The sequence below is a fragment of the Polypterus senegalus genome, chromosome 2, assembly GCF_016835505.1.
Source record: "Polypterus senegalus isolate Bchr_013 chromosome 2, ASM1683550v1, whole genome shotgun sequence".
NCBI lineage: Eukaryota > Metazoa > Chordata > Cladistia > Polypteriformes > Polypteridae > Polypterus > Polypterus senegalus.
In genome coordinates, this window is record NC_053155.1 from 131,318,474 (window position 1) to 131,343,969 (window position 25,496).

The following is a 25,496-nucleotide window of genomic DNA, read 5'->3' on the forward strand; positions in this document are numbered from 1 at the left end:
ATGATATTAATTTCAGTTAATATAAATAGTAAGAATGTTGTTATGTATTGTTTGCATATCGATGCTACATTCTTGTGGTAAATCTAAAAATAAAAGCACAACAGGTAACCCAGAATCAACAGACAATACATTTTCATTAAGAACTTTTAAAAGAGCTGTGTCAGTACTGTGATATTGTTTAAAACCAGATTGAAAAATTTCATGTATGTGATTATATTCTAAAAATGTCTGCAATTGATCAAGTACAATCTTTCCCGGGATCTTTGACATAAAAGGTAGCTGAGATATTGTCTAAAATTTTTGACAATACAGTTGGATAAAGGTTTGGTTTTTTTAAGAGCAGACACACCACAGCATGTATAAAATAGGCTGGGACTGAACCGGTTTTGAGGGATGATTTAATAATACTCATAATAAAGGCTCACGATTTTAAAAGACTTCCTTTAACAGATGTGTAAGAATTATATCAGAGGGAGAGGTTGTAGACATGAGATGTCTAAACAACTGAGACAAAGCATTGAAGAGAGATAGGTAAAATTCATTTAAAAACACAGAACAGCTAGGGGAGTTAAGTTCTCATAGGAGAGTGGTGGAAAACTAAATCTGGTTATACTGACTTTATCCACAAAGAAATTAAAAAATTTCTCACACATGGAGATTGACAATTCAGAACAGACAGGAGTAGGAGGATTTATAGCAGCATTTATGACGTTAAATAGCACTTGGGGTGTATGATGGTTTTCCGCTTTTAACTCAGAGAATATTTTGATTTCGAAAACCTAACTGTCCTCTAGTAGTGGAACAGACTATTTTTTATAGTTTCAAAACACACCAGGAGGTTGTCTTTCTTCCACCAACGCTCAGCCCTCCTACAGATCTGTCTCAGAGCATGGGTGGGATGACACCCAAATTTATATACCACTTAGAAACAAATCCCTGGAATCTCGTTTGGCTTACCTGGATAATGTAAAGTGCTGGATGTTGTCAAATTTTCTTAACTTACCATAAGTCAAAGTAAAACTGAGATTGTGCTGTTTAGTCCATCTAGTGCGTCTGGTATGCCTGTCATTAATCTAGGCCCATTAGCGAAACATTGCAAGACATCTGTAAAAAAGTCTGGGCATTAATCTTGATAATAGTCTTAAATTGGATAAGAAGATAAACTTTGTTATATGAAGCTGCTTTTTCCAGTTAAGAATCATTTCAAAAATCAAGCCTTTTCTTTGTTTTGCTGATTTGGAAAAAGTTCTTCATGTCCTTTTTAATCCTGTCTTGACTATTATAACTCATTGTACTGTGGTGCCAGTCAAACTCATCTCTCTTACCTGCAGTTGGTCCAAAACTCTGCCGTGAGGCTCTTAACTGGGTCACATAAGCATGAGCACATCACTGTTATTTTGGTTTCACTTAATTGGCTTCCTATTAGTCTTAGAATTGATTTAAAAATTTTATTTCATACTTTTAAATATTTAAATGATCTGACCAAGGTCTGTCTATCAGACCTCTTTGTTTCTTATGCCCCTTCTTGGTCCCTGATATCATCTCACCAGTTTCTACTGGCCTTACCATGATCAAGGCAAAAGAAATGGGGTGATAGTGCTTTTGCAGTGACTGCTCCTCAGCTCTGGAACAGCCTACCACTTCAGATAAGAGCAGCTCCAACCCGGTCAATTTTTAAATCTTTGCTGAAAACATATTTCTCCTTGGCTTGATGTCTCTTTATGTGCTGCTAATTGTTATTTGTCAATCGTTTATTGTTTTTATTTACTTTTTTTAATTAATTTTTTATTTGATCAATCTTTGATTTTATTTATTTATTTTCATGCACAGCACTTTAGGAACTACTTCTGTAGCCTTAAATATATTCTATAAATACATTTTGACTTGACTTGTGCTCTTTTTACTTACCTGCTTGTGATGTTGTGATGTATTAATTCAGTATAAGTGCTTTTTGGTTAGAATTATCTTCAAAATGAGGTCAGCAAAAAGCTGTTTTATATATTGTATTACAGTTCCTTAGCGCTCACAAAATGTAGAATGAAAAAAAGAACAAAGTAAGGGAAAAGGATGATTCCTTGTAATGATCTGATGGAGGCAGTATTGAACAATGGAAATGAAGTAAAATGTCAGAAGTGAAAAAACTTGGAATTCTAGATGACAACATTTATATATTTATGATTTATATTTCTGATTTGGAGGGTCAAACACATACAACATCCTAGTATGAAACAAATATTTTTGCTAATTTTAACACCACCTGAATACAGAGTTAGCCCAGACATTTTTTTTTAGAAATGTATACTATTTGTTTGTAGTACACATTTTATTTTTAATTATATTTAATGTTTGGTGAAGTATCTAGTCATTCTGTGTACAGTACTGGTAGATCCTGATTTGATTTAAAAGGTTAGACAGAAATGGTAAATATCTGACACACAAGGCTATGGTAAACGTTTAGAGTCTAAACTCAGTACTCAATCACAGAATTAGAGAGTTATTGTGTGACCCTAATCAAGTCCTTTAACTAGTCAGTTTCAGTTGCAAGAACTTGAATTGCTATATTGTGATTTGTAATTGCTTTGCATAAATATATTTTCTAAATAAATAAATGTAAAAATAAGCCTGGATCCTACTTTTAGAAATAAAACCAGCTTGTGTAAGAGAACTCTTATATTATGTAACAGAAGATTATATCATATTCTTTTGTTCTGTAACATTTTTTTCAGTCCTGCAAGTGAAAAGTTTTTTTACTTTCTGTAAGAATACCTGAATGTATGGGCTTAGACATAATTTATGTGCCAAGGAACTGGAACAACATCCAATTTGACAAATTGTAGTAAAAGTGATAAAAAAAGTTTCAGTTGCCAGTAGCATTTACTGCAAGCCAGACATATAATATTGGGAATATAAGCAAATAAATAATTTATTCTTATAATATTATTAGTTGCATGGAATTTGATTTAGTGAAGCTCATGTGAATAAAATATACAGTATATATACATCATAATGGTAACGGTAATCATCATTCCAAAGAAAGTCCCCAAACAACTAATTTAACAAAACATTCTTAGAGTCATTTTCACCACATTTTTACAAAAAAAGTGAGATGTTTCATCACATATATGCACTATATTGGGGCAGTTTAGAGTCAAAGGTTAACCTGTCTTCTCCCCACAGACAATTACTGGCTAGGATTTTAAACCAGTGATTCTGCAGATGTAAGGCAGCAGCTTTAAATACAGTCCCACTACACTGCTCAGAATAATACTGCTTTCAGAGAGAGATATAGGATGATTGTGAATCATAAAGATAATATGGTTTAATTTTGTATCAATATACTTTGCTTTACAAAAATGTCATATTCATTTTTCATTGTACCAAAAATATATATGTTTTATATTGTAACTTGGATGAACTATACAAAAGGTCCAGGCTGTATCATGTAAAGTAGTTATCCATGAACAGTTTAAAAGACAAGAAAACATGCTTTCAAATAGCTAAGGTGTGGCACAGGAGGGAAGGGAAATTCATTGTAAGAAGATTACATACTACCATTTTCCATAAGCATACAGGCTTAATGTCTTGTTTATTTTGTCATATTACATCTACTCTTTCCTTTAAAAGAAAATGTTCCAGATGGGCATGAATTTATGCCTGATGAGTGAATCTTGCAAAAAAACACTGTAAATAAACTGGTGATTTGATTCATTTGTCAATGTTTCCTTCACTGCCCTGCCTTTCTCAGTCCCATTTTTCCATTACCATTACCATCTCTGCTGCCGCCGCATGATGCCAGCCAATTTTTCTTCTTTGTTGTAAAGGTATTTGAGACAGTTTAAGTATAGCTAACATCAACAAGGTTTGTATATTTTCTGTTGATGCCTAATTAAAATGCTGTACTTCTAAAATAACTGTTAGTAATAGGCATTTAACAATAACACTGTAGCTCCGCAATGAATGCCTTTGTTTCAATTTAAATAATCATTTAGGGTTTAATGATATTCAGAAAATAACTTTTCAGAGAGACATAACAAAGCTAAAACATGTATTTATTATTTAAAAAAATAATTTAACAAACAATTTTGAATTTAAATAATGACTCTGTAGCAAAATGGGTACTGTTGTCACATCAGATCATGCAATATTTGGAGCCCAATTGGATTCTCACCTGTAGTATATTTTGAGTGAAATCTGCATGCTCTCCCTATACTTGTGTGGGGTTTTGCTAGAAGCCCTGGTGTCTTTCCACAGTCTATAGACATAACATTAATTTTAACTGGCTATTGTAAATTGACGTAGTGGGAGTAAATGTATATTTTCCTTTGAGTATGCTGCAAGTTTCTCTGGTACCCAGGGTCAGATCTTATGATGTTTCCATTGTCAGTGAAACTGGCCTTGGCTTCCCATTAGAATAGTACATATCAGATTTGCAATATGTACTGTGAGGTGAAGCTACAAGCCTATGAGTACTTACAAAAATACATTTTGCAATGCAAAGTCCGAGACTGTTAGAATCTGGGTTGTAACTTTTCTTCAACCCATAGGTTCAAATTATTAAAACATTGTAAAGCAAATAATGCATTTAATGAAGATGAATGAGTATAAAATATTATAGAAAAATGATTTGTAAAATAAAATATTTTTTATTTAAATCTTGCACCTTGTCATTTTATGTGTGGAATTTGCACAGTGTTCCTATGCTGATGTATGACTTCTTCCAGGTACTCCAATTTTCTTCTCACATTCCGAAAGGTATGTAGGGTGTGTAAATTGGTGACTCTAAATTGGCCCTATACAACTGTTAGTGTGAGCATGAGCTCCTGCCCAGAGTTATTTTCTCCCTTTTATTCAGTACTGTCAGGGTAGGTTGTTGGTCTCAGTGACCCTGAATTGAGTAAATTTGAATTAATGCCATGTTGTATTCTATATTCTAGCTACATATTCTGTTTGGCTGTATATGTGAAGTTAGTGAACATTTTTGTTTAAATATGCAGTGTTACTTTCCTTTTTGTAAACATTCTGTTTTTGTGTTCATCTGGTGGCTGGAAGCATTTTAATTACCGTAAGCAATGTATTAAATGTGTACAATTTTATACGTCTAATTACTAATCTTTATTTTATATTTTTTCCACATAAAAAAGTGTTAAACCTGAATTATTGCATAGGTTAGTAATATGTTTTGTTGTTTGCTACTCTCTATAACCTAAAGTATCCAATCCAATGAATTAATTCAAAAGAAGAAGATGGAACAAATTAAAGAAGAGCAGAGAGAGAATGAAGAAACAGAAAGTGATCAAAATGAAGAAAATGAGTTAATGAAGGAGCAAGAAAAAGGAGGTGAATAACATACCTTCAATTTCTATGCTTAAGTATACTTTTTTATTCATTGTACAAAGTTTGTGCTATGTTGTTTTAGTTACACGTAAACCATATTGATTTATAATGACATATGTGTTGCTTACATTTCTTAAATATCTTTATTTGAACTGCAAACTTTTATTCATTAATTTTATGAATTAGCTGAATCCAAAAGGGTAACAGGACCAAGCACCATCCAGGCAATGTGATGATAGACCATCACAGGACATGCACATGTACACTGATACAATTGGAAAAATTTAAATATACCATTTACTCATATAAGCTTGCCATGGAGAAGTCTATATATATAGACAATGTATGTTTGAATCTAAGACACTTGGGCAATGATGCACTAGAAGTAACCACTGAGCAACCATGCTGACTGTAACAACACTTCATTTAAATAGCAGACGCTGCCAGGCTCTGGTTCCCACATTTAGCATTTTTTTAAATACTGTATATGGATGGATGAATGAATATTTATTGTTGTGAAAATGTCATTTGTCTTTAGATTCCTTTATCAACAGAAATGTGACTAGTCGACAAGCTCTTCATCCAGCAAAAGTGACTTGGATCAGCCTCACAGACAACCTACAAGAGGAAGCAAGGCCTAAAACTTCACCAGAAAGGTAAGAATAAATTGATTCTTTGAAAGTTCATTAGCCTATATGAGTTCCTTTTTCAGAGCAGGTGGAGCACAAGTGGAAAATAATTTATTATGTCCATGCTCAGAATCTTCCCTTAGAAAAAAATGTTCCTATCTATCTATCTATCTATCTATCTATCTATCTATCTATCTATCTATCTATCTATCTATCTATCTATCTATCTATCTATAGACCAGCTATATTAGTTGATATATAACACTCAAGTATTGCTGAAAGATAATCTGTTATTAATGAATCAATTTCCTCATGATACTCTGTGTCAGGTAGCAGATTCCTCTTTCACCATCTGTAGAGGGGTATTCAACTGAACTCATGCTTATGTAAACAAAGCCCAAGCTGACAGACATTAATTTATGCTCTTTCTCCAAGTTACATGTACTGTACAGTACTGTTAGAGACGTAACATTTTCAGGCATGTAAACCTATGTATCCTGTATTTTGATGCAAGTCGCTGAAACTATTTTTGTTTCCATAGCATTACTTGACTGTAAAATATTATGACTAGTATATTGTGTTAATGAAGATAAAATAAGTCTAAATGTGCCTTGGTATCCACATGCTGCTACTGAAGTAGTATTATATTACTATAGATGAATACTATACAGGTTCAAAGTATTAATACATTATGAGATCTTGATATAAATTATGTCCTGCTGTGTACAAAGGACATTAACTTCACAACTCACAGGATTCCTGCTACGTATTCTGATACTTTGTTTAATGCAATTGGGGAAAAAAACATTCCAAGAATCATATCAGATTATCTGTCTGAGCATTACTCAACACTCCCTATTGTTTTGACATAGAGTGAAAGGAGAATGCTATTAGCAGGGATCTAACATTAAAGATATATGAGACAACTGTTGAGCTAAGGTATGCATCTGTGACTGTGAAATTTAAAGAGGTCCAGGAGGCCAGGTATCATTTAATCCCTTGCTAAATCACCTTTATTTAATTTACATTTTAGAAATTGTAATAATGCATGATTCAAAGATAACTAATCATATTCTGGTACTGTGGTTGTATAAGACATTTTCAGTTTAAAATATTTTACATGTTATTTTCTATGTATACACTATATTGAATATGATCTGTACTAAGTAACTTACTGCAGTCACAAATCCACTATGGGTTTTATATTTCAACTTTCAAAATACAAATCCTGTGGTATTTATAAACCTATTAAGGAATGTATAAATGTCATACTTTTTTGTTGTCAGGATTATCTCTGAATTCCCAATACAGCAATCACTTAATGAGAGACAGGAGCAAGAATATGTGAAACCACGAATACAAAGTCATCAACAGTCCTTGGGTTCAGCCTGTGTTAGTCATGGTCGTGCAGGACAGGTAAAAAAAACACCAAGCATTGCATTCAACAATGAGCATTATGATAAATTGCTTTAAAATCATTCGAACAATATTTTCACAAACATATAATATGTTAAATACTCACAGAAAGTTAGTTTCTTAAATTTCTTCCTCAATAAATTGCTATTCTTGGGTTTCCTCTTTCGGACATCCTTTCAGGTCATAATCTTCTAATTAAACCATTGCCTTTACTTAACTAAGGATTTTTTGCAAATTTTCATAACCATCTGGTTTGCTTTACCCAAATTATGTCTATACTGCTTATATCCCACATGCCCACATTTTAAGTTCTAATCCTAACATCTGCTTTATCTATCTTGCCAGCAATGTTATCCCACCATTTATCAAGTTATTGACCTTCAGAAACGGTAGTTTAATATGGGAAAAAAAATATTAATGCACACTAATTTGAGATACAAGAGAAAATTACATAGTTGGCAAATGTTTTCCCTCCTTTCTCACTATAGTTCTGGAAACAAGCATTCAATAAGAACTTCCAGAGGTATCAGATTTTAGTCAATCCAACATGCCCCTAAACTTAAATGTGCAGAATTTGAATTAAATAGTATAATTTAAAAATAAAGACATTACACTAACATTCTCATAATAAGATATGTTAAACAATATAATATTACCAGCTGAAAAATGTGTGCCATAAAAAATATAATACTTCCCCATTCTCATGTCTTTATTATATGAGATACACAATCAGAATTAATAAGGATTTTGTAATTTGTGTAGTACAAAGATTATCATCAATTGAACTGTTACAATTTTTTTATGTTTGAATATACTGTCTGTTATTTTGCATGACATAATTTGCATAGTGAGCCTCTTGGGTAAGAAGGACAGGTGGTGTGTTACCATCCCTCATATTAAAAAAAATTTACATAGCTTTAAAATATGAATGTGTTACATTAACTTTTTTCTTTATCGTCACAAATGAGCAAGTACAACATACAGTGTATTATATGTTTTATAATTTTTTTTTACAATTTTCTTAGAATGATAAGTTTGTTCTCAAGTCATGTATAATGACATAAATGTACAAGTTTAAGAAACAAATCATTCTGTTGCCAAGCAAGTAGAAATTCCTTCCTTCCTGTATAATAGGGCATTCCTCATCTAGTGATTGTTCTTATAGGAGCTGTGTTACTTGTGCATGCAACGAGCTCAAAACAATGTGCCAGTATCTTTTGCTGAGGAGAGACAGCGTAAGGAAAAAGATGATGAACGTGTGCTTATACAGTATCAGCAGCAGAAAGACCAAAATGAACTGCTGAAGCAGCAGGTAAGGACATCTTTTGATTGCTTAATTTTGAAAATACTGGTAAGATGAGAAAAATATTAAGATTCACTGAAAAACAATTGCCAATATCTTTTACTGCCATCAGATGTAATCCTCAAAATATTAACCAGACAATATTTATGCATGTTGTTTATTTCTTAGCAACAGTGTTATGTTGTTAACCTATTATTGTGCATGACATACAGTATTTTCATTTAATCATGACTTGACCCATGTTTCTAAAAACTAAGCACACCCTGTTCTGTTATTCTGCAGGCTCAATTATTGGCTGCCAGAGAACAAAATCAGAAAGTGTCGTCTTTCAACCTTGGTGTTTCAGAAGCTATTAGAAACAGAAAGAATGCACGATCAATTGATTTTCAAGTAAGGCTGTGTCTGCTAGTACAGTTATGTTCATTTTAAGGCAGTTTATCAGATTAAACAAGTCCAACACAGTATGTGGTGCTACTTATCACAGATATACTTATTTTAAACTCAGTCAAATTGGTCTCTTGGAGAGTGCAGGTTATCTGTTTAGAGACTTTTAGCAGCAAGAGTTTAGCTTTTCTACATTTTGACCAGATTTTAATTACACTTTAAAAATCTGATTGCATAAGGAAGCCTAATTAGCTTTCATCAAATAGTGTATTTTGAACCCTTGTTACTCAAATTATGCCAGTTTATTGTAAACGAACAGGAACCAATGTAGATGCTCGTATGTAAATAATGTACGCTATATTAACCCATCAAATATAAGGAATACAGTAGTTTGGGTGACATCAGATATAAATTTATTTTTGACATTATCAACAAGCAACCTCCTATATCTCTTCTTGGGAAATACCCAGATGCTCCCAGGACATTTGAGAGATGCAACCCCACCAGAATATTCTGGGTCCTTCTTTTGGCAGTCTCTCAATGGACCATGCCTTTTATAACTTCTCTGGGAGGTGCTTGGGTCATCCTAACATGCCAGCACCTACTCAACTGGCCCCTCTCAATCTGGAGAAGCAGTTGTTCAATTCCAAGGTCCTACCATATTGCCCAGCAGGTCACCCTTTCATAGAGAGTGAGCCCAACAATCCTGTGATGGAACCTCTTTTCAGTGACTTGTATAAGCATGCTGATAACTCAGGAAGTAACTATATAACAATGTTTTGCATGTATTGAGACTAGCGACCAGATAATGGACACGTGGATTAATGTAAAGGGAGTAAAGTGAATTTTTTTTTTCTTTTTTCCATGGACGTTTAACACATCACTTGGCGGTGTAAAACACTTGCCACCATTGAGTTCTGTTATGTTCTGTTAAATTTCTTTCACTTCATTTAGCATGAAAACATGAAATTAATTTAATCACTAAATGTATGCAGGGTAAGTAACATATAAAGAAAATGTCATTTTTGGATGGAGTATTCCATTAAAACTTTTAAAATATGTCAGTTTTAGGGCAGCAAAAGTTTTGATTCAAGAAAATGTGCCATCTGCATTTATAATAATAAAATCAGAGATTCTTTCTCAAGGTGAGGATACATTTCTTGCTTAATTGTCAGCTTGCAGTGGTGGCCATGGGTGGAGTTCTGACAATCCAATGCCAAACTCACCAGCCCAATACATTCTGTGGTGTTATTTAACATAGCCTGTGGAGCAAAATGCATTCCAATTGGCAGGGTCGTGAAAAGAGCACATATGAATTTCATTGTACTTTGTACTCATAACAATACATCTGAACTGATTACACTATATTGTATTTTAATAAAAGCCTTAGATTTTTGAAAGAGGCAAACCACCGTTTCTAAAAACTTAGATTTTGTGATAGAGCAGATTGAAGTGCCTAAAACCAATTATTGACTTTTTTAATTCATGATAAGTCACTCTTGCTGAGGACATGGTAATTAAAGAACTGACTACAATGTTTTTGAGTGAGTACATTTATTGACACTGATGCCAATCAGTCTGTAAATACATGGAGAGAACATGCAGACTACATGAAGAACCTGGAGCTGTGAGGCAAGAATGACAGCTCTGTGCTTGCTCTCTGCCTTTGTTAGACTGGAACCCTATCCAGATGTTGTTCTTGTCTTGCATCCGATGGTTGATGGCATAGACTGTAGCAGTCCCATGACCCTGCCACACCCTATAAGAACTGGGGTGTCTACTATACTGCAGAAGTTACACTCAGGTTGGGCAGTGAGCCGATGGAGGAAAACAGTGATCTAGGTCATAAAAGGGTTTTTAAAGGAAGCAATAAAGGTCTTGTCTTTGTTTTTTTTGGGTGCATATAAGCCTATTTTTTTGGTTGACCATTGGTGTAAATTTCTGTGTATCAGTGTTACTCATATTGTCCTTTGTTTGAAACTGGGAATCCAGCTAGTGCCTCCGAGACATATCCCTGTGATGTTACATAGTCTGGTATTAATAATCTTATCGGATTAGAAGTGAAGGGGAATAATTGAGGATTGGGTCAAGAACGGCATTTGCATCTGCAGTAACCCTAAAACCATAATCATGAAATGTTATAGTTTTGCTAATCAGGTCTTGGAAGATTGAGCCATAGACAGGAATGGGGGATACACAGTAGTGAATCCTATCTTTCTATCATGAAACTCAGATGGGAGATAAAAGAACTGACCCCCAGAATCGCATCCGGAGGCAATAAGCTTAAGCTTAAATTGCACCGAACAAGTATAGTAACTTCATACAACCAAAAACGAGAGATAATATTGTGACAACCATATAGCACTCAGAGGCAACCTCCATAGGAACACACTTTGGTAAATGCGTCTAAAAAAGCAGGATCAACGTACTACCTGTGTAAAAGGTCTTTCTTAGTGGTTATCAAGGCTCTAACTTTCTACTAGGCTATTTTTAAATTATCCGTGTTCTAAAATTAAAAGGACAATAGCAACACAACAGAAAAATAACTTTTCCCTGCTATGAATGCTATTTCTAAAATTTTATTAAGTATATCTTTTTTAATTTTTAAAAAGTTTTGAAGAGATCCTCTAGTGAAGAATTAGATTTTTTTACATTTCAAAAAGTATAAAACATCAGTTACTCACTGACTTATGGGCTAGGATTCTTCCAGTAAGACAAATCTATGTGCTAGTAGTGTGGTATAAGACCACCTGGGAGTACAAAAAGCAAGCTGTTAATAGGTTAGGGGTCATTGTGACACAAAGACTGTTTGATAAGAATTCAAAAATGTTTGTCCAATATAATGTAAATTGGTGCTCTCCCGAAACAGTGAGTGACCCAGTGAGGTTGGAGCTCGATTGCTATGTGCGCCGCTTGGATCTAGCCCTGGATACATTTTGGACAAATATTAAATGAGATAAAAGTGATCAATGAAAATTTTTAAGATGAATTATTGAATGCTTTGCACATATGGGGTTAAGATTGTATCCCATGTATGGCTGACTTCCACTTCTTTTCTGAGATATTAAATCAAAGATTCTTTTCCCATTGTACCTTAGGATCTTTAAAGGGAAGATTTTCTGAGATGGTTTTATATATTGTTGAGATGCTGTCTGAGTCTTCAACACTGCTCAGTATTTCCTCTGAAATAGAAATGGGTGGGAGGTATGGACAATTGGGTAGGTTTCTTTTAGCATAATTTACAGTTTGAAGGTAGTGGAAAAAGTGTGTTACTAAGAATTTAAATTTAAAGCATAGTGGTTCATATGATGTCAAAACATTATCCATATACAGTTCTTTAAGTGTTTTAATCCCGGATGTTTTCCTCAGATTAAATACTATGCAGGTTCAAGAGGGTTGAGAAAGGTGATCATCATGTAGAGGTGCAACAGATAAAAACTTCTCTGCCTTAAAGTGCATCGGGAATTGGTTCAATATTTTGAATGATTGATGGAAAATTGGATTATTGGTATATTGATGAAAATTTGTATATACCGGGGCACAAAGCAGGGCATATAATAAAATTCTCCGTTGCAGACCAGGGTGGTGTAAATTAATCAATCTGAGCCAATGTCCTGGTCTTTATAGCTTGTATATTTGTCTCTCAGTAATAGAATATAGAGGCAGTGCCATGCCACCTTCTGCAGCCACAAACATTCAAAGAATCTGGTTATGGAATAAAAAACCAACATGGCAAAATCCATTGCACATCCACCTCCAAATTAGGCTTCACTGGACTGAAACGTGTGGCCTGCATAGGGAATTTGGGAGTTCTTGTCCAAAGGCCTATAAGCGGACAGGTATGCAAGGTTGCCACATGAGGCAATAGAATTAACTTGCCCATGGCACCCATGACTAAACAACAAGCAACACACTCCAGGCAGAGAAAAAGAAAAGAAAAAAAAACAGAAACGAGCCATACTGCAGTACAGAACTTTAATATGGAAGTCAGTTAAATGGCAGAGAGTGTTTTTCTAAAAGGAATAGAGATGATGGTAACAAAAGTCAGAACATTTTAAAACTTATTGTAATTTTATAAGACTCGTGTTGTTTTTACTTAACTAGCTGCTAAACAATAATGAGATTCAGAGGGAGCCAACAGAAGATCAGCTGATTGAACCTTATTTGGACTTTTGGGTTCATCATTATCTGTCTTAATAAAATATCTCAAAAGAAAATAGTTCATTGTTTAAGAAATACCTGTTCTGGTCAATAAAACAGTTTGATGGTGCTCTTAGAAAATAAAGACTTTTGCAATGACTAGTGTGGCAAAATGAGGGCACTTAAAAGCCATTGAGTTCAATAATGTGTCTCATTAAAAGTAAAAATTGGCCTCCAATTAAGAAACTGAAAAATATGGTACTTTAGTCCCCAGAGTTAGCTGGAAAAAGAAGATAAATTCTGATTCTGACAAAGCAAGACAATTAAAATAATGGTACAAGATGTTTGTTCTATTAGCAGTAGTAACTATTTCAGGAAGTGGCTGGACCGAAAACCTGCAGCAACTGCGGCCCTCCAGGATTTGAGCTTGACATCTCTGCTTTACTGTATTCCATTTGAACAAATGAAACATGATTATTTCTTTGTACAAAATAAATTTCCAAATAATATTCAGAGCTAAACATAAATAATTAAGTAAATAAAGCTGGGGGGTATTTTTCGTATGTGGATTACTCGTTTAGCCAGATGTAATTGTTGATGATTTGGCATGATCCTGGATCTGTCGTTTTTCGAAACTCTTGCTGGATGTGTTGTCATAGCAGCACATCCAAATCCTCAAACCTGCTCGGAGCAGGTTTGTTTTATGTAACAAGGATTAGCTCACACACTTAATCAGCTTCCGTGCATGGAATTCATTCAGTCATGGCTTCGCCGTTCATGAATGAGCGAACATTTGATATCGGTGTGCAAATTATAAGAAGAGTATTTCATATAGAGAAGGTTTTGCGCAATCGGCAAGATCCTTTATTGCTCCCAGAGGAAATTCTTTTCGAAAGATACCGCTTTAGCCGAGGGAGAATATTGTACCTCAAAGATTTATTAGCACCTTATATTCGAAGTCAAACTAGGTGAAATCGAGCTCTCACAACCACACAGACAGTATGCATTGCTTTGAGGTTTTCTGCAAGCGGCACTTTTTTATATACTGTAGGCGATGTGGAAAGTCTATCTAAAAGTGCAGTTTGCCAGGCAATTCGTAAAGTCTGTTTGGCTCTGAAATATTTCCTTCGGGTTTTCATAGTGTTTCCTGGACACCTGTGTGTGCAGACAATAAAAGAAGCATTTCATGCGATTGCCGGTACACAGGCAAAAACAGCCACATTCCATAAAGAATCTCACAATCCGCCTAACATTCTCATTACCCAGGATTTCCAAATGTGATTGGGGCACATGGGACTGATCAGAGTTGAGTTTCATCAAACATTATTTGGAAAATGTACCTCTCCTCCTGATGAATAATCAGACACAGTTTCTTCATCAAATATTTGACCTTCGTCAATATCTCGTTGGTCAGACACAAGTTCTAGGGATATGACATTCCCGGCAACTGACCCAACCAAAAAAAAATCCTCAGAAACAGGGCGATGGGCATTTTGCTGGAGAGCCAACTCCTCTGCAGGGGTTATGTCTGGACCGCATGGACCTCCATCTGTTTTTTGCTTGTCTGCCTTCTTATTAGCTTTAAAATTAATGTTTTTTATATTATATATGATTGTTTATGTCAACAATTCATTAAATAGTTATAAAGCAATATTCACCAGTTTGAAGTATATTCTTGTACTTTACTTTAACCTGTTCTCCTTGTGCTCACGTTTGATCTGGAATTATGACATATTAACTAATAATTCATCTGACACATAGGAAATGTAACGCTGCATTCAGTAAGTACAATGCACACTACTTAGCGTTTAATTTGCCAGCCACTTCTTGCCAGCCGTCTTTTCTGGTTTGGGCTGCTTTTGCAGTGTTACCACTTGTGCATATTAAATCTTGAAATTCTTTGAAGAAGAAGAAGAAGCACCGCCCGTTCTTTGGCAATTTTGTTACAGCCTATCAAAGACTTGCTGATCTTGTTTTCTACACTCAATGTATATGGGCTTTTCAATCAGCGCGGGTGCATGCAACAGAGTCTCGCTGCAGACTGCAATACCTACTACACGGCTGCGTTTGAAAAACTGATTTATCCCGGATGAGCTTACCGCCATTAACTCATCCAAGATGAGGCATCTGATCTCGGATGATTTAAGCGACGTATGGAAAATACCCCCCCTGGTTTCAAACAAATACAAAGTTTAATAAATGCCAAATAAATCTTCTGGAATCGATTAATTAAGAACAACAAGTAAATGGTGTAATGTAGTTAAAAACGGTGCTTGTAATACTGTGCAATATTTCATTTGCTACATGTCAATTTCATGGCTGTCTTGAATAATCAATTTTTTGTGACACGTTTTATTTTTCAGTTAATAATGACTTCAAAGCATATCCTCTCACATTCTGCTTAAATCAGACTGCATCTCAACCTGAAAAAAATATCAAGCCCTAAAATTACTTGATACTCTCCGTCTACTCTCGGGCTATAAGCAGTGGGAAAAATATTCAGCCAAACTAAAATGCACCTGGCTAAAAGACCTAGGAAAGACACTGCATATTCTTAAAGAAAGTTTCAGGGTGTGTAGCACTCGTGCAAGGTAGGAGCAAAAGAAAAAAAAACAGTTTGTGAAGGATGTCAGTTTACAGCTGCTATCGCAGGCTTCTCTCGGCGAGTGAAATTGCAACAATAATGGGCAAAAACACTCAAAGCCAAGAACAAACATACTGCTTTCCCAAACTAGTCTCTTGCCCAGAAAATCAGTCCATGTATTGATTCTTGGACTTAAACTGAGAAACATTATAACTAGTATTGATATCATTATTTTTTTCAATTAACCCTACTATTATCCTAGCATTTCCACCCATCTGTTATCTTGGCGTGGCCGGTCGGGTCGGTGCCGACCCATGTCCTAAATCAGCCTCCCTCAACCCTCAAACATTTTTTTATCATCCAGTTTGTTTCCTTACCTCTTGGTTACCTTGTTAGGCTTCCTTATCCATGAAAAGATTTTAAAATTTGGTTTTAAAATTTTTGGTGTGGCCCTCTGAAGATGAGACGTATGATGTCAATAAAACGGCCCAGTCCAAAAAAATTGGTAAAATAAACCTCAGGAGAATTATACAAATAAATCAAAGGTTTATATGTTACCTGACTATTACTGAGGGGTATTAGAACACAACTGTAAAAAAAAAAAAAAATTACAATTTTTTATTTTAATAATATTACTATCAATATCAATATTATTAATATTAGTAACATCTGTGGTGTTAGGGTCGGTTTTGACCCATATATATTTACTTCAAGAAGAAGGCAAAAAAAGTATTTTTTTTCCAAAAGTTGAACTTTAATTCAATCACAAAGACAAAGCCAAACAAGTAAGACAAAATAAAATACAAAATAAATTACAAAATGTAGATCAAACAAACAATCAAACCAATAGAATTAGTAGTACGGTGGTAGGGTGGTAGCTCTCCAGGAGCAGGATTGCTACTGTATGTTTACACTATGTGCAAGTAGGACAGTAAGTGACATTTTTAGTGTGCTCTTTGCAAATATATTTCTTGCATTTGGCACACATGGAATTGGTTTTTCTGTCCTTGCTGCTTGGGCAGACCTGACAGCTTTCTTTTGGAATCCGCAGCCTCTCTGGGTCTGGGTCTGTGGCTGTGGCAGGGCTGGCTAAAGGGAAGGATGCTGGTGCTGAAGCTCTTCGTCTTCCTGCTGACGTGGACGGAGTGCTTGCTGTGGTCTGCAGCTCTCTAACCACAGCTGCAGCGGCTGGGGCTCGGGGGCCCGTTCCCTTTTTCAATGTGTCCCTTTATAAGAGAATCCCTAGTTCTTGGAGAAACATTCTTGCCTTTGATTCTTCCCTGCATTCCACCCTTGGTGGATTTGGGTCCACAACACAAATCCGTTGTAGGCTGACACATCCAGCATATTGTAGAACAATACCACTGGCCATCTCCTGGTCATGCGCTGGCATGTATAGGTGGCAGTCAGCTTGTCCAGGTTGTCCACCCCTCCTTTGTTTTTATTGTAATCCAAAATAATGATGGGCTTTTTCTCTTTTGCTGATGACACAGCAGTGTCCTTGTGGAGTGTGGACATGAGTATCACACTCCGGTTTTTTTTTGGACAATATGACACAATAGTGGTTGTGTCTGTAAAGGCAAATTTTGAAGACAGTGGTGCCCTGTTCTTCAAATTCACAATTTCAGCGGGCAGCTCAGGTTTATTTTTTTTGATAGTGCCCACCATGGTGAGCTTTCGCCTAAGAAGTTCCTGTCCAAGATCAAAACTTGTAAAAAAAATTGTCACATGTAATATTGTGTCCGCGCAGTCCAGTTGTCAAGTCGAGGACTACACGTCTTCCCTGGTTCCTCTCAGGGATGCCACTTTCAGGTTTTCCTGTGTAAATTTGCATGTTCCAAGCATAGCTTGTTCTTGCATCACAGGCTGCCCAGATTTTTATCCCGTATTTGGCTGGCTTATTGGGCATGTATTGCCGGAAAGGGCATCTTCCCCGGAAAGGCACAAGACGCTTGTCTACGGTAACCTCTGGCCCTGGATTGAACATCAAAGGCAGGCGCTGCACCCATCTCTCCCAGACATCCCTTATGGGAGCAAGCTTGTCACGTCTTGCTCTCATGTCTCGGTTGTCAAACCTGAGGACTCTCGAGATCATGTGGAAGCTCTTCAGTGACATCGTGGCCCGAAAAATATTTCTGCCTGTTGCTGTGTCCCAGAGACTGGCTGTGGCCTCATTGCTGGATCGGTATACTCCAGCAAGAAGAAGAATTCCAATATAAGCATCCAGGAATTCTTCATCAAAGTCAATCCATGTGTCTCGTAGACTTTTGTCCTTCTAGGTTTGTCATGTCAAGTATTATTTTTTTCAGCGATGATGGCATGAACTGTTCAAAACTTGTTTTGATGTCACTTATCCTTGTTATGGCAAACCTTGTGACCCCAGGAGTCATTCTGATGATATTTTCAGCAGCTGCCCTGCCAGTTGTCCTGCGAGTCTCGTCAGGTGGTACTAACCTCCAGGAGATGCTGCCATTCTTGGATTGTAGTACTTCAGCTGGTGGGGAAACTGCTTCAGAGGTGATCTCCTCCTCAGACTCTGTGTCTGTGTCTTCTGACTGACACTCCACAATGTCTTCCTCCTCCGAGTCCACCTCATCAGTGTTGCTGTGCCACTCTGTAACTTGTCCTTCAGCTAGGATATGATCCAGAGCTTGGAGTGCTGTGAATCTGGCCATTTTTACCTCTGCAAATTAGATGCTTTCTCTCCAGTCACAATCACCAAACTGAACTGGTCTGGGTCTGTTTTGTCTGGGCTGTCTCTGTTTTTTTTACTCGGGGGAGGTGTGAAGAGATAAGCCCCTGACTACAGATCGGGGGATGGGAGAGGCCTGCTACCTGACAGAGTTGTGTGGGGCCAGAGTGAGCGGAGAGTGTGGTTATACTGTAACTTAAGTTTGGCCAGTATTTATTGTTTTATGATCTCTTATTGTACCCTGGGTCGTGGCCGACCCGGTAAGACCACAGGCAGTGAATTTCTGATTAGAGAAATAGTTTACCTTTTTTTTTTTTTTTGTTTTAATGGAAGTTTCAGAAAAATAGAAAAAGCCTTGATGCAGTAAACAAAATGTATGTGGTACTTTTGTGCATTTAAAACTTGAAAACGGATCGGTACCGACCCTAGGGTAATAGTAGTTAATGATTAGTTTTATGTTAGTGATTTTTATTGTACTATATCTTTTATCTTCCACAAATTTTTACAAGGTATTTTAATTAATGCATTATTTTTTTGTTTTTTTTTTAAGTTACAGTTAATGATTTTTGTTAATGTTAAAATCCCTGTTTGTAGCTAACCGTAGGAAGAGGAGAGCAGTTCTACTTACCATGCTAAGCCTTCTGTCACACCAGGATGCTTCCTTTGCAGATTCTCAACATACAGATAATACTGCTATGAAATGCTACACCACTCAGCCTTCCATATTCTGAATGTTACAGTTTCATCTTTGGTTTTAAGAATATGTTCCCACACTTGCTGCTAGAATTTCTTTTTTTCCATTAAGCTGATCTACCATAATGATATTGTGTTTGGCAAGAGAATTTGCCCTGTGTAACCTTCTGGGACAAGCTTCCTCTATTTCAGTCTTGCTATACTTCACCCTTCCCTTGAGCGATCCCAAGGACAGCAAGTGTAGTTCAGTTGAAAGGGGAAAAAGCCCACTGCCCACTTCATTTTAAGAAGAATTACATAGAGACTTAACTATAGCAACAATGCATATCTTTTAATGTGAATATGATGTTCCTTAATTTTTCCTCAGAATTCCTATATTTTGTTGAAGAGGCCTTTGACTCCACCACGCTTTCCCAAACAACAGCAATATCACCACAACCTTGCTCAGCAGGTGGAAATGCGTAAGGAGAAGGAGTCTAAAAGAAAACAAGATGAAGATTTTCTTGACCGACTTGAACAAGTGCAGCTAGCTGAAGAGTAAGATTTGTTATTTATTGATACTTAGTTTATTTTTGTCTGTGGTATGGGAAGTGTAATAATTTAAAATCTTCACTTGAATATTTCGAAGTAGTTAATAACTTTACCTTACTTTTTATTGAACAGAATTCTTTTCATTACTGAACCTAAATATTAAACACTTGAATCAGTAATTTATGATTTTTATATTTTTTTTCTGATTCTCATTGTATCATATCTTTCACTGCAGTTTTGCCCTCTCTTTCTTCTCTTGTGGATATCTGTAAGATACAGAGGTCTCCTAAAGAAAAGAATGTTTGTTTAGACTTTGCCTGCCACATACTATGGAATTAATTACCAATGTTATTTAATTTATCTGCTGTCTTTCATTGAGATGCTTTCTTAGAGTTACTTATCCTGCCCCCTTTAATCACAGAAAAGGGGATGAAGTCCCTCCTCAACCCTCTGTTTAGCTTTGTCATAAAGGCATTACTGTGTCTGTGCTTTTCTCAAAAAATGGGGAAGAAAACAATTGGAAAAAATCCAGCAGTTTTCAGTGTAGTACAGATCCTTATAGGAGCAGTTCCTTATAAACAAGCACTATATTTTTATTTGACAGGATAGCAATTTTGTATGTTAAAAACAAATTAGATTTATTTTCAAAACACTCTGTATCTATAAAGCAAATACAAAAGCCTTTATGTCACTACTCTTGTGTATCTCACCTACAACAGAATGCTGTTGTGCACTGTTAGTTGAGAAATGTTATTGCTTATTACTGAATAAGTGTGAACAGTGTGTTCCTTCCAATCCTGTCTCCTCTCCACACTTTTCATTTAATGTTGATAGGGTGATGACAGCCGTGACCACTAGACTACCATTTTTATGGTCACTTTATGCACACAAGGCTGCTTAGTGTGAAAACAGCATACAGGATAGGGATTATCAACTACTTAGCACATGTAGAAATGTTCATAAGCACATTGCCATTGTAAGTTTACTTTATGGCTGTTTTGAATGAAAGGCTGATACTATATATCAGGGGTGCCCACACTTTTTCGGCTTGCGAGCTACTTTTAAAATGACCAGGTCGAAATGATCTACCAACATTAAAAATGCTATATATATAGTATACTTCATACATAAAATATATGTTGTCGTACCTTGCATAACTGAATAACCTTATAACCTTTATGGCACAATAACAATTCAATACATTTATGGTCACTACAGTATTTGGATTTAATAATCTTCACGTGCAAGGCTGACTCGCATAAATAAGTAGAGCCGAATAATGCAGTCACGGAGCTTTTGAATTCAGCTGAGTGAAAAATGACGGCTGTCCGATTAACTGCGATTTTAGTTCCCTCTCTTTTCTCTTTCTCAGATCGCTTTTCGGAAGGAAGTCAGTTTCGTAGTTTTTATGAACAGTTCGAAAATGCCTTTCCACATTTTCTTTCTTTGGAATAGCAATGAAAGATTGACAGATCAGACAAACGCACTTTGATTGTGACATTGTGAGAGAACACAATCCTCTTCTAATTCCACATAAAGCCCATAGCCTACCTTCCTCAAACAATTTTTTTAAATCCCTTCTTTAGTCGATATAAATTGGAAGGCTAACAAGATCACAGCCAGAGTTTTGCAGTAGCTCGCGCGTTTGATCGTGCGTGTGGGATGACCAGTGTGTTTGAAGAAAAGAGATCTCAGACTGGCCGCCCTGTATGTCAATCAAGTGGCAAATGCCATAGGGAGGATATATGATAGACTAACGTTTAAAAAAACATTTTGAATGCAACGCGATCTACCTGCACTACCTTTGCGATCTACCGGTCGACCGCGATCGACGCATTGGGCACCCCTGCTATATATCATTACTGTTGTGAAATGAAAATTCTACATTGAATTTACAGACTCACCAAGGAGTTGATAATTTTATTTGGACTTTAAAACCAATAAAAGTAATATACCAGCGCTGTAAAATAATATTCCTAGTGTTAGCAGGTGTTACCAACATGTTACAAAGGTCATTGGGCCCTGAAAGGACCAGTTGTATTCTATAAGATGGCCAGGCGTCCTGACCTAGTCCTTGCCTTACGCTCAATATTATTGAGATATACTTGGGCCCCTTGATGAGTAAGGTAAAAAATGTATGAATAAGTTGAATATTGTGTTATAAAATAGTTGGCTTTCTGCTTCTTCCAGTCTTGCTGCTGAAAAGGAAAAACGTTTGACTAAAAAAGTTGAAAGCATCTCTGCATATCAAAAGCAACTTGATGCCCAGGTAAAAAAAAGAAAGTTACTGTAATGTGTTTGTAATACTTTCATTTTATGATAATTAATAAAGTTTGTCTTACTACCAAATACTTAGTGTAGAATACACAGTATATAACTCTTACTAGAATATAAAAACACAGAAAATTTTCCCAGGAATATACTTAAATTCTCTTTTTTTTTTTTTTTTGAAAAATTTAATTTATACTTGCATTGTAGTGTTGTTCAACTTCACCAAAATGGCATAATTCATTAAGATGGAGCTAACAGGACAAAATAGGTAGTTGTTATTTACACAATGTTCCAAACATTATGCAACAAAGAACAGTCAAATTCACTACGTTTATTTCATAGGCTGTATGCATCTACATTAGGAAATGACAGCACATGAATGATGAATTGATCTGACAGAAATATTAAGAATATGACCGACCAACAAAATAATAAAGAATAAATGTGTGCGGTAAAAAAGCACAGCTAATAGGGTTGAAGGGAGAGAGAATGAGAAGGGAGACCGTATAAGATAAAGACATTGGTGCTAGACATGTACATGTACGGTATCAGCAGTGAAGTTGGCAGTAATGACAATACATTAGCAAAAGTGACAATAATGGGAAAGAAAAGGCGCAGCTAGTGTGGTGATTCCTAATACTTCACGTAGAGCATTTAAACAAAACAAAGGTAAGCTATGGTGCTCTTTAAAGGCCATATTTTTAAACTCTGCATTAGTTACCCCTGAAAATTCTGTATGAATATCATTCAGAAATGCACAGTGGTCAGGTGACATCTGTAGCTGGAGATTTTAGATGTTCTCAACACGTTTGTGTAGGTTTTGACACACCAAATTACTTTTATTCCAAAATGCAAGTTACATTAATTGTGGATTCTAAATAGGCCTTGATTTAGATATATTGCTCCCAATTCTGTGGTGGACTACTCAGTTTATTCCTGCCTTTATCCAGCGTGATGATTATTCAGTTTCAAATGCAGTCAATGATTTAAACCTGCTGGTCTAGAAACAAAATAGAGTAATTTACTCAATATTTCTTTGGACATGCTATAATTTTCTTTCATGTAAATTCATTTTTTAAGCATTCTTATTATGATGACCCTCACATTTCTTTTTCACGGTGGCTCAGTGGGTAGCGCTGCTGCCTCGCAGTTAGGAGACCCAGGTTCGCTTCCCGGGTCCTCCCTGTGTGGAGTTTGCATGTTCTCCCCGTGTCTGCGTGGGTTTCCTCCGGGCACTCCGGTTTCCTCCCACAGTCCAAAGACATGCCGGTTAGGTGGATTGGCGATTCTAAACTGGCCCTAGTGTGTGCTTGGTGTGTTTGTGTGTGTCCTGTGGTGGGTTGGCACCCTGCCCAGGATTGGTTCCTGCCTTGTGCCCTGTGTTGGCTGGGATTGGCACCAGCAGACCCCCGTGACTCTGTGTTTGGATTCAACGGGTTGGAAAATGGATGGATGGATTATTACTTTCTGATTTAATGAATTATCATATACAAAATCACGTCTGACACTTGATTATACGCTCTTGCAATGACTAAAAAGTAATTCTACCCTACAGCTGAAGTCAAAGCCACCTGGTGTACCTAAGTTTGAGCCAGATTCTGATGGCCCTATCTTTGGCATTCATGACCTAACCAATGAGAAACTGCTACAGAAGAGACAGCGTGCTCACCAAATCTACAGACAACAACTGGAGGAATCTGCCAAGAAGAAGAGAGATGCTCTTTTCAATCACATTATGGAGCAGAAGAAGGAGCAGGACTTGCTTGAGAAATCTAGGAGAGAGTGAGTACACTTCTAGCATTTCAACTTTCAAGCATGCTTTACTTTTTGCATGATGTTGGTTATTTATTCCTCATCTGTATTCACTGATGTCTTAATTAAGAGCATTGTTTTACATTTTTTTGCAATGGTGGCCCCATTTTTCAGTAATCCTGTATATACATTATAGCTCAGTAGACCTCCAAATCATTACATGGGCAGCAGAAGCACACCATTTCCTTTCTCACATTGTAACTCTTTATGCATATACTCAGCGACCTCTTTATTAGTTACTCCTATCCTAGAACTAGCTGGGAGGCTAAGACACAATTTTACCTTCAGAAGAACCTCAGTTCTCTGAGGCATGGATTCAACATGGTTCTGAAAATATTCCTTAGAAATTTTTGTCCATCACGAAGCTCCCGATGATTATTGGACCCCACATTCATTCTGTGAACCTGATACCTCCTCATTTCAAGGATGCTCTGTTGGACTGGGAACTGTGGACTGTGCAGACGAACCGGGTGAGCTGAAGTCACTATAATGTTTGTGCAACCAGAATCAATATGTGCATGGTGACATAGCACATTATCTTACCATAAGAATAAGGATAGGCTGTAGCCATGAAGGGGAGCACATGGTCACCAGCAATGCTTAAGTTACTCTGCAGCATTCAACTGGTACATAGAAGCCTAACGTGCGCCGTGAAAACATTCAAATACCATTGTTATATCATCGGCCTGACACAAGGCAGAATGGATCCATGAATTCATGCTGTGCAAACCAAATTCTTACCCAACCAGAAGTCTGGTCTTGCTGATTATGTGTCCACTGAACTTTCACTTTCCCATTCTTATTTGACAGGAGTGTAACGTAGAGTAGTCTTCTTGTATTGCAGGTTGTCTGTTGCAGGCCTAACATGTGATGGCTTCCTGCACATCAATGTAAATTCCTGATATTTCTCAGCTTTTTCTTAGTTTGAATGAGTCTGGCCATTGCTGATTGATCTCATTAATAAGGTAACTGTCTATAGGACTGCAGCTAACTGGATCCTTTTTCTTTATTGCATCATTCATTCTCTGCAACTCAGGAGTGTACTGCTTGAAAATCAGAAGAATATAACATTTGTTGAAATGCTGGAACCACAGTGTCTCTCGGTGGCAGTCATACCACAGTCAAATTCAGATCACGTGCTTTGCCCATTCTAATGTTTGATAGATCAACAAGTCAATCTTTTGACCTTGCGTGTGTACTTCTAGATATTGTGTTGCAGTTGTTTGGAGTCGCAAGCTATTTGCGCTAATGAACAGATTTACCTAGTAAAGTGGCCACTCAGTCTGTTTCCTGTAGATTATCATGACACCGTGATTTTGTGTGAAGGTGTTAAGAGAGGACTACTTATGCAAACTTGAATACATGAAATCAGGTCTTCTGAAGAAAGATTACAATAAATGTTTAACAAAGAAATTATTTTGATAAGACATATGTTAGATAAACATCAATAAATGGTTCATCAGTGCAGTTTGAAAAGGAAGCACATATATTAGGTACGTCTTTGTTTTGATTTCTTTGGAGTGGCAGCATGAGATATGTAAGTCCACTCCAGGGAAGGAGATGTCGGGTGGTGTTACATGTTCAGCTTTTTACCAAACACTTCATACACAGACACTGTTGCAGTGGTTGGACACTAATGTTAAACTGTAGGATGCTCTCCTCCACTGTCTTTACCTCTCTTTTTGCTTGGAGATACCTCTATAAATA

General features: G+C 36.4%; 1 protein-coding gene across 1 annotated transcript in view; it reads left to right on the top strand.

Annotated features, from left to right (window-relative positions):
- LOC120523360 (coiled-coil domain-containing protein 81-like) overlaps positions 1–25,496 on the top strand; it is a 36,876-nt gene that overhangs the window by 7,992 nt on the left and 3,388 nt on the right. The window contains exons 6-13 of the mRNA XM_039744618.1: positions 5,210–5,337; positions 5,873–5,990; positions 7,250–7,379; positions 8,545–8,691; positions 8,965–9,072; positions 19,543–19,712; positions 21,897–21,975; positions 23,533–23,759. Coding sequence (XP_039600552.1) covers positions 5,210–5,337; positions 5,873–5,990; positions 7,250–7,379; positions 8,545–8,691; positions 8,965–9,072; positions 19,543–19,712; positions 21,897–21,975; positions 23,533–23,759 — 1,107 coding nt within the window. The remainder of the gene's footprint in view (positions 1–5,209; positions 5,338–5,872; positions 5,991–7,249; positions 7,380–8,544; positions 8,692–8,964; positions 9,073–19,542; positions 19,713–21,896; positions 21,976–23,532; positions 23,760–25,496) is intronic.